The sequence below is a fragment of the Giraffa tippelskirchi genome, chromosome 13 (genome assembly GCF_054371585.1).
Source record: "Giraffa tippelskirchi isolate mGirTip1 chromosome 13, T2T-mGirTip1v1.2.pri, whole genome shotgun sequence".
NCBI classification, from domain to species: Eukaryota; Metazoa; Chordata; class Mammalia; order Artiodactyla; family Giraffidae; genus Giraffa; species Giraffa tippelskirchi.
The window spans coordinates 41254070-41263820 of NC_137287.1; the positions used below are offsets into that span (position 1 = coordinate 41254070).

A 9751-nucleotide genomic window follows, 5' to 3' on the forward strand; every position below is an offset into this window, starting at 1 on the left:
TGAGGTTCACGCATGAAAAACGATCGTTCATTTCAGTGAACCTGGCATTTTCTAAGATAATTTTAGAGATTGTTAAAGAAGGGGACAGCCTAGTTCTTTGCCAGTTGCCACCACGTTCAAGTGCCACTGCTGGGTCGCGTGTTGGCTGGTCACCATGTGTACCTGGCCCTCCTTGCCAGCCTGTCTCAGAGCCCAGCCAGCAAGTGACATGTGCCAGGCATGCCTGTGACCCAAGCGCCCCCTGCAGCCATCCTGGACTTGCAGGACGACAGCCGGGGCTGGTGGACTGACCGAAGAGCAAAATCGATTTCTTTATCTTTTCAAGTAGGGGATTTTTAAAAGTTACTTAGCAGTTTATTTATTTTTGGCTGTGCTTGGTCTTTATTGCTGCATGTGGGCTTTCTCTAGTTGCGATGTGCAGGCTTCTCGTTGTGGTGGCTTCTCTTGTTGAAGAGCACGGGCTCTAGGGCGAGCCAGCTTCAGTAGTTGCAGCACATGGGGCTTGTGCCCGCCAGTGTGTGGGATCTTCCCAGACCAGGGATTGAACCTGTGTTCCTGCATTGGCAGACAGATTCTTAACCACTGGACCCCAGGACAGTTCTGTGAGGCCAATTTCTTACAAGTGAGCTGACCACCACATGCAGATGATGAAGTCCGGGGGACAGACCTCACGGTGTGTGCAACTGCGCCAAATAACTTTGTGTCCACTTGCTGGGGCCGATGGACACCCAGGTGGCTGGTTACCTAGTATTTCTGGAAGAGAGTCGTGTTGATTCAGTATGTGGAGGACCTGCCCTCAGCAGTGTCAGCCCAGGAGGGGTCCAGGAAGGGCAAGTCCCTCACCCTTTGCCCTAGACCGTCGGGCCCCTGGTACTTAGGCCTTCGGGCTCAGACTGAATCACACCATCTGCTTTCGCGGGGCTCCAGCTCGCAGTTGGCAGATCATGGGACTTCTCAGCCCCCACAGTCACATGAGCCACTTCCTATAATAAATCTTCTCCTGTGGATCTATATATATCCTGCTGGCTGCCTTTCTCTGAAGAACCCTGACTAGCAGTAATGAGAGGCTCACTCTCACTCTCGGAACCCGCCTGCCACTCACTTTCGTCCTCCAGGAGCTGAGCTGCCGTGCCCCAGGCCCTCGGATGTGGCTGGTGGGACACCCTCCCCAAGCCTTCTCCATCTCCTTGGGGACAGCAGGCCCCAGCTCTCAGGCACAAGGGGTCTGTGGCTGCCTCTCCCTGGGACCTGCCTTCCCGCCACCACAAGCGCCCACTTGCCTTGCTGGTGGACCTCTTGGTCTCTGCTTAAGCGGCAAGCAAGACCCCTCTGCCCACGGGGTTCTCTGCCCCTGCACTGCGAGGGCGGGAAGGAACTCAGGTGGGTGGGGTGCCTGGGGCACAGTGCTCAAGCCCAGAGTGAGTGGCAGCACCAGAACCAGCCTCAGAGGACACCCCTCCCACCCGGGGAGCCAACAGCCTCCCCTTGCTCCAGGTCTCCCTTGCTAGTCTGCTGGGGGGAGGAGGGGCATTTCAGGCATTAGGCAAAGTGTTTTCTAAACTCTTCACAGGAAAAAGACAAAAAGGAGATACCCTGTTACCTCTCAATGCCCAGATCACCAGTCCAGGTATCCTCCTTCTCCTTCTAAAAATATTGTGAAGTCCAGTGAACATATAATTTTATAGTAAGAAGTTTATTTTTTAAGGAAATGCATTTTCTGGCAAAACTCTAGAACCTGTGCTTATGTAAACCATGATATGGGAGGGGGTGCAGGGAGGGCAGTGAGCCACCTGTCCGGCCAGAGGGCAGACCAACAGCTGAAAGTACGCTGAAGTTTTTAACAGCACAGAAAACAAGCCCAGGATCCAAGTGGCCCCCTTAGGGCCTGGCCTGAATGTGTGTCACAAAGGGTCACTGGGGAACAATTGAGGGTCCAGAGAGCTCCCTCCCCTGGGCCTGAGGGAGGGTGACAATGGGGCCAGGCCTCCTGGAGGGTCCAGAGAGTGAGCCCCCAACGACCAAGGACTAAGTCCTCTCCAGGGCAGGTGGGAGCACCGCCACCTGTGCCGGCAGAGGTCCTGTCTGCAGCCCACACACCCGGGGGAAAGGACGCAGGACACAGGCCCGAGGCAGCGCTCAAACCCACTTCTCCAGCCTCCCTGGTTTGGCATTTCTGTCAAGCAAAGGTCTCAAAGCAGGAGAGCAGGAGAAGACAGGCTGAAACACCTTCTTCTCCACCCAGGCCATGGGAGCCACCTGGAGGCACCCACTGGACGCAGGCAGGAGAGAAGGGAGACCAGCCTAGATGGGGGCTGGGCAGGCAGGGCAGTGCTGATGCTGGGCTGGGCCAGGGGACACTCCTGGGGCCTGGCCAGGTGCTGGAGCACAGGTCGCGGTCACTGCCCTCTTCCCTGTGCACAAGAGAGGGGGCCGTGGGGAGGGCACGTGGGCGCCGCACCACTCCTAGTGGAAGGGCTGGTCTCTCTTCAGATGCTTGGCTGGGACTGTTGGGTCTGGCGCTCAGACTGGGCAGGCAGGTGGGTGGTAAGTCTGGGGTCCGAGAATGGGCTGTGGACCAGTCCCTGCAGCGCGCTGTCCACTGCCTGTCAGAAGTGCCAGTAGACACTGGGTCACTGGGGCACCAAGGGACGCCAGGCCCGCCCCCTAAAGCCCTGGGGGTGTGAGTGGCAGGCTGGGCGGGCAGCAGGCCACCAGGCCTGTATGTCTCCTGAAGCAGACATGGTGGCCCCCCGCCTCCTCTCTGCCCTCCCCCAGCGCTCTCCACCCCAGCGACTGGGGGGCCTGTCCAGCACCCACGCCCTCCTGCCGCTTGGGGCCTTGCTGCCTCCTTCCCCACTCCCACCCCCCACCCCTGCTCTGTGCGTCTGGGAGACTGAGAACACGTCTTATTAGTTCAGTGGCTAAGTCACGTCCGACTCTGCGACCCCATGGACTGCAGCACTCCAGGATCCTCTGTCCTTCGCTGTCTCCTGGAGTTTGCTCAGGCTCCCATCTGTTGACTGTGTCCGCCAGCCACCACACCAGAGGGCCGACGAGCATCACTTGTGCTACAAGCAGGCCCACCCCTGAGACCAGGGGTCCCTCCGGAAGCTGGCACCAACCACAGCTTCATGGGGTGACCGAACACTGTGAGCCCTGGGTGTCCTTTCACCACAACTGCCTCCAACAGGACAGGAACCAGTCCAAGTCCTGTCTCCACCCTGTGACGGGGACCCAGGAGGTGGGGGGTGGGGAGCCTACACCTCCTCAGTCACCTCAGAGGAAGCTGCTACTCCAGGGCTAGGCTGAGAGGGCTGCCCACGCCCCAGGATGCTGGGGAGGACGGAAAGCTGGGGCCAGCAGCACCCCCACCCCCAGGGCCAGCAGGCCCTCAAGCCCCCAGAGCCGGTCACCCAGGGCCACCCAAAGAGGCGGGTTCCTGTCTGCTTCAGACGAGCTTGCTAGTCCTGGTTTGCAGGGAGGCCCCGAGGTCTGCAGTGCAGCTGCATGGGGCTCCCAGCCCCTCCCGGCACTGCCACCATACCCTGTGTGCCCTCAAGACCCTCTAGGCCTCGCCCCACATGTGGAGCCAGGGAGCCCGGGCTGCCCGAGAGCACATCTAGAAATGCATGTAAGAGACTGAGGGGCAAGGCATCAGGCCCAGCGCAGTGACCCCTGGCCACAAGCTGGGTGTCTGGGAAGGGGGCCAAGGACACGGGTGACCCCGACGGTGAGAGCAGGACGTCACTTAAAGCTTAGTGGAGGGGGAGAAATCTGCCAGTGACTGGACGTCATTCGGGAACGTCAGCCAGGCCCCCCCGTCAACCACCAGCAGTGCCCCCGTCACGAAGGACGCCAGCGGGCTGGCCAGGAAGAGGGTGCTGTGGGCAATTTCCGTCTTGTTCCCCAGCCTCTGCAGGGGGCTGGCCAGGACCTTTGCCCTCAGGCCGGCCTGCGGGGCACCTGGGAGGGAGAAAGAGGTTCAGGCAAGTCCCAGGACCTGGGGGCCACCACCTTCCTCTGCCAGCTTCCCCTGAACCGCATCCGGTAATGCTGGGGACGCCAGCAGCCTTGTCCTGGACTGGGCCCAGTAACTCCACTGTGGAGCCAGCACAGGGCCTGTCCCTGCTCGTGGCCAAGGCCCTGGAGGCTCCAGCAGGGCCCCTCTGTGTGCGGCTCACGGCGAGGCCAGCAGGCCCTGGGCTCTGGCTCTAGGGGCAGCTGCCCAAGGCTGGCCCCTACCCCCGTGCAGGGCTGTGCAAACTGTCTCCAGGCTGGGGATGGACTCTGACCACCTGGGGATCCATGAGCGCTTGTCTCTGATCCCGGGCCTGTCCCAGCCAGGCGGGAGGGGAGCCCCTGGAGGTACTGTGGGGCCTGTGCCCAGGGGAGCACCTGCTGGGGGAGCCTTACCCAGACGCCGCAACCCCTCAGTGCCACTGATGGGGCCAGGGGCAAGGCTGTTGACGCGGATGTTCTGGGGTCCCCACTCCACAGCCAGGTGCCGCGTCATCGCATCTGCAGGGGAGGCAGGCAGTGTGAGGGAGAAGCAGGGCTGCCTGGCCTTCGGAGTGGCCCGGACGGGGTGGGGGCACAGCTTCACTGGGACACTGCTGGCCTCCGGGGACGGGGAGGGACCCAGGTGGGCAGACCAAGGGGGCGTCCGTACCCACGGCCGCCTTGGCAGAGCCTGCATGCACTTGGAGCACCTGCCCCCGAGCGCCTAGGGTCGCAGTGATGTTCACGATCACCCCTCCATGATCCTGCAACACACGAGGCAGGTAGTGAGTGCACGGCCAGGATGGGGAGACCCCGGCCTTGGGACACTCACCCGGAAGAACTTCTCGTAGAGCACACGAGACATATTGAAGGTGCCCAAGGTGTCGATGTCCATCACAGTCTTGAAGGCGTTAGAGGACAAGGTGCTGGCGGGGCACAGGAAGTTCCCGGCTGCACCTGCAGGTGGAAGGAGACTGCGGATGGTGCTGGAGCCCCGGGCAGTCAAAGCATCTGCATCCTCAGGGTGGTCCAGGCCGTCCAGGGAGGAAACCTGAGCATTTGGACAAACTCTTGAATGAGGGGCAGAGCAGGCATTATGGGTTGGATCGTGTGCTTCAAAAAGATACACTCTTCAGTGTATCCCAACACCTGATGCCTGTTACGGCTGTGAGTGTCCAGTCATGGCCAACTCTTTGTAATCCTGCCAGGCTTCTCTGTCCATGTGATTTCCCAGGCAAGAACACTGGAGCAGGTTGCCATTTCCTTCTCCAGGGGATCTTCCTGACCCAGGGATTGAACCCACGTCTCCTGTGTCTCCTGCGTTGGTAAGCAGGTTCTTTACCACTGTGCCACCTGGGAAGCCCAGTGTGGGTAAACTTGATTTTATCTGGAAAGATGGTCTTTGCAGAGGTCATCAAGATAAGATGAGATTATACTGAAGAAGGTGGCCTAAACACAAGGACTGCTGTCCTTAAAGGGGACATGGCCGTGCACAGAGGGACGGAGCAGAGGCTGGAGGAATGCAGCCAGGAGCCAAGGGATGCCAGGGAGCAGCCCCAGGAGCCACAAGCTGGGCAGACTCTCCTGAGCCTCCTGTGGGAGTGTGGCCCGCCACACCTTGCTCTCACACCTCTGGCCTCCAGACTATGAGAGAATACATTCCTGCTGTTTTAAGCTGCCCAGTTTATGACTTTGTTAGTGGCACGAAAATAATACCCTAATTTTTGTTTTTTTTTTAATTAATTTTTACTGGAGTATAGTTGTCACGCTGGAAGTTTTTAAAGGAAATTTCAGCAAAAATGAACCTGAATATAAAGTAGAGACTATAGTTAACAGTTGTAACAAATGCAAGGTATTCATAGTAGACACTATATGTGTGTGTGTGCGGCAAGAGTGTGGTATGAGTAGTTCTTTATACTATCTGCTCAATTAGTCTGTGAATCTAAAACTGTACTAAAACAGGGGCTTTCCTGGCAGTCCAGTGATTAAGGATCCACCTTGCAACACAGGGGATGCAGGTTCAATCCCTAGTCCCACATGCCTCGGGGCAACTAAGCCTTCAAGCTGCAACTACTGAGCCTGAGCGCCACCATCAAGACCCAACACAGTCAAATAAATAAGTATTGAAAAATAAAACTATACTAAAACAATAACATGTCTTCCCTTTTCCTTAACGGGGAACTTCAGGACATGAGAGTGACCCTTCTCTGTGATTCAGCCTAGTTCTCGGGGCATCCTCCTGAACCACGGCTACATGGACCTGGGAGGGGCACAGTTGGGCTGAGGCAGTGGCCTGGAGCCAGGACAGTTCCAGGGCTTCCAAACAGGAAGGTCTGGTATTGCAGACCTGTCAGAAGCCCCCGGTCATGCTCAACAGGGACTCACAATTGATGAGAATGTCGATCTTCCCAAATTCCTTCAGGGCCTGCTCTACAGCTGCCGCGATGGCCAGGGGAGCTCGGACGTCCAGAGACAGAGGGAGGCACCTCTGGCCGGTGGCAGCGGCCAGCTTTCTGGCAGCCTAGAAGCCAGACAGGAAGAGAGAGGCAGGCAGCAGCCTGGTGGCCTCGCCTGGAGGCACAGCCCTTCAGGATACAATGAGGATGATGAGCCAGGTTCTGCCAGGGACCCGGGCTCTGCGGCTGAAACCCACACTGGGGAGGCACAGCTGCCATGCGGCTCTCCCCAGGGCCACAACCCCTGGTGGACGCTAAGACATCCTATATCCTCTCTCCTCTCATCACCCTCCAGGCCACTGGTCACAGGTCAACAGCAGCTCCAGCTGATGTCCAGTCCCTGTGCTGAGACCAGCTGTGGCAGGGGAGATACGTTCCCCCCTCAAGCACCTGCTGAGCCCAGAGATCTCTGTTGGGGCCACAGTACCACCGAACAGAAGGGTTGCTTTGCAGGACCCAATAATTAGATTCTGTAAAAACACAAGAGTGTCCCTGGGGACCACTTCCACTGAAGCTCCGTATTTGGGAGACAGGTTGGTTTTGGTGTGATCACCCTCTGGACCTCAGGACCTTCCAGGCCCAGGCTCCTGGCCCCCAAAGTCACCCATGGATGGGTGGGCACAGGAGAGCCCCCTCACCATTGATACTCTGGGAAGACTTCTGCTGGCGATGACTGTGTGGCAGCCGTGCCTGCAAAGCCAGAGAACAGGAGTGAGGGCAGCAGGGCTCCTGCCCAGCAATCCAAGGGGCCCCCTCCCCCAAGGGTCTCTCAGGCTTAAACATCAGTCCGGGGCTGAAGGCACAGCTGGCAGAGGACCCCGGGGCCTATGTGAGGATGAGTGACTGTGGCCGGACCCCTTTCAAATGTTCTCTGATGGACCTGGAACTAGAGGGGTTCCCACCACCGACCAGCATTTTGGCCAGGATCCCAGGGTCCACGCAAGGAGGAGGGGGCAGCAAGATGGGGCATGGAGCACAGAGAGCGGTGCTTACTTACCGCATGAAAATCTCAGCAATCCGGAACCCAATTCCAGAGCCACCACCCGTGATGAAAGCCACCTTGTCCCTGAGAGAAAAAACAGACACTCTTTACAGAGGCCCCTGTTCAGACTTCCTTGATGGTCCACTGGCTGGGACTCCATGCTCCCAATTCAGGGGGCACAGGTTCCACCCCTGGTCAGGAAACTAGACCTCATATGCCGCAACTAAGATCCAATGCAGCTAAATAAATAAATTCTAAATAATTTGTTTAAATAAAAAGTAAAAAAAAAAAAAAGTAAGGGACTGCTGTTGAATGGGGATGGGAGAGGTGCTCTTCCACTGACCCTCTGCACTGGGCACTTGGGTCAACTTTGAGAAACACCGTTTTTGAAGGCCTGCATTCCTCGGCTTTCTGAATCTTTGGGAAGAATGATTTCAACCTAGAAATCTCTATGCAGAAAGCTATCAATTAATGAGAAATGTTTTCAAAACATAAGCCTTCCTCCAGCCATCCTCTAAATGGATAGGATAGCAGATTCCTGGAGAAAGAGAAACAGGCAGGCTTTTCTTGACATAAGAGAAGCCATTTGGGGCCTATGCCATTCTGTGATCTAAGCCTGGAACACAGTGCTGTCCTCAAAAAGGTCTCAGAAGAATACAGAAACTAACAACTGCCATCAGGCAAGAGAAGTAACAATGGCCAAGATACGAATCATATATTGGTTATAAAGTCTCCCAGTTCTGTTTTGATGGTAAAGATCAGCCTGAAGTGCTCAATCACCTGACCAACTGGAACCTCAGAGATGATGATAGTGACTTTTTCTGCCACTCGTGACTTTAACGAACTAACTCTTGGATTTCATCAACCACCCAAACCCCTTCTTAAGATGCTTGCACTCTTAGCTTAAAACCTCCCCAAATTTGCTGTTCGGAGAGACAGCTTTGGGGAAAATCTTCAGTGTTCTCCTTACTTGCTGCTAGTAATAATTAATCCTTCCTCCTCCTGACCTTTGCTCTGTGTTTTTTGGCACTCGTTCCCACCTCCCCATCGATAAAAGGACATGCTCATACAGGACAAAGATCGGAACACTAGTACTTGCATCGCTGGGATACCCAGACATCTGGACAGCCTGGCCACCAGGCTTGGGGTCCTCACACATCCCAGGAAAACCTCAGTCCCCCGCCGCGCGCACCGCAGGCGCCCCTGCCCTCTGCCCGGCTCCCTGGGGCGCCCCAGACGCGACGCTCACTGGAGCAAGTCCGGACGGAAGAGGTGGCGGTACTCCGGCAGACAGTCGTCCTCGCTGACGTCGGCCGGTGGCTGGGCCATAGCGCTCGGAGCGGGCCTGGGTGGCGAAAGCAGCAGAGACCAGCCGGGATCCCAGGACTCGAACCTCGGCCTCAAAGGACAGGAGGCTCTCTGCCCGCGGGCTCTTCCTGGGCCGCCCAAGGACGCAGACGCCCCTCGCTCCTCCCAGGACGCCCCGCCCCTCGTCTCCTCGCTCGTCTCAGAATGTCCCGCCCCTCGTCTCCTCACTCCTCCCAGGACGCCCCGCCCCGCGCCCCGCGCTCCTCTCAGGACGCCCCGCCCCTCGTCCCCGCGCCCCTCCCAGGACGCCCCGCCCCGTGACCCTCGCCCCTCCCAAGTCTCCCCGCCCACCCCGGTCCTCACTCCTCCCAGAGAGCCCCGCCCCCGCTACAGTCGCTACTCCCAGGAAGCCCTGTCCACTCAGTCCTCAATCTTCCCAGGAAGCTCCGCCCCCGCTATCCACGCTGTTCCCAGGATGCCCCGCCCCTCCCCTTCCCCAGCCTCTCCCAGAACGTCCCGCCCTCAGGGCCCCGCGACCTGCTGGGATTGGAAGTCGGTCTGCGCGCCGCGGCGGGCGCAGGTGCAGTGTGGCGGGCCGCTTCCAGTGGCGGAGGCTGGGTAAACGCGAATCGAAACTCAGCTTTCTGAACTCCTTTTCACAAGATTGGGCGTCAGTGCTGGATTCGGGGCCAGCCAGACATAGGGAACATTTGGTTACCGAGCTGAGGTGGAGCTCACAAGCCGGCGCGGGGCCCTTCGGCTTCCCTCACTTCTTTGGACCTTGCTGTGCATTTAAAAACATTTCTTCGGACTTGCTTAGCATTTTAATGTCTTCCCCTCCCGGGTGCTTCTCTTCCCTGTTGCAGAGGGAAGGAGACTAGAGCCTAGGAAAGTCACGGGAAACGAGGAAGGCCTTTTCCTCGCATGGCCAGCCCCAGGGTCAGCTTCAAACATGACCCATACATGGCCAGTTAAAGGTCAGACCCTTCAACCGCGCCCTCACGTG

At 57.9% G+C, this 9751-nt stretch overlaps 1 protein-coding gene across 6 annotated transcripts; it reads right to left on the reverse strand.

Annotated features, from left to right (window-relative positions):
- Positions 1-1674: 1674 nt before the first annotated feature.
- DECR2 (2,4-dienoyl-CoA reductase 2) lies at positions 1675-9740 on the reverse strand. Of its 6 annotated transcripts, XM_081558433.1 has the most exons (11): positions 9464-9740; positions 9283-9359; positions 8687-8782; positions 7453-7521; positions 7094-7145; positions 6385-6520; positions 4832-4956; positions 4670-4763; positions 4414-4518; positions 3749-3963; positions 1675-2603 (listed from the first exon to the last, which is right to left on the reverse strand). In XM_081558433.1, exons 3-10 carry the CDS (start codon positions 8764-8766, stop codon positions 3749-3751), a joined length of 876 nt encoding a protein of 291 aa, XP_081414559.1. In that variant the 5' UTR covers positions 8767-8782; positions 9283-9359; positions 9464-9740; the 3' UTR covers positions 1675-2603. The 6 variants fall into 6 exon arrangements, with proteins under 6 accessions (XP_081414559.1, XP_081414556.1, XP_081414557.1 ...); XM_081558430.1 differs by having other exon boundaries at positions 1675-3963; positions 8687-8836; XM_081558431.1 differs by lacking the exons at positions 9283-9359; positions 9464-9740 and adding an exon at positions 9109-9200 and having other exon boundaries at positions 1675-3963; positions 8687-8836.
- Between the last annotated feature and the right edge of the window lie 11 nt (positions 9741-9751).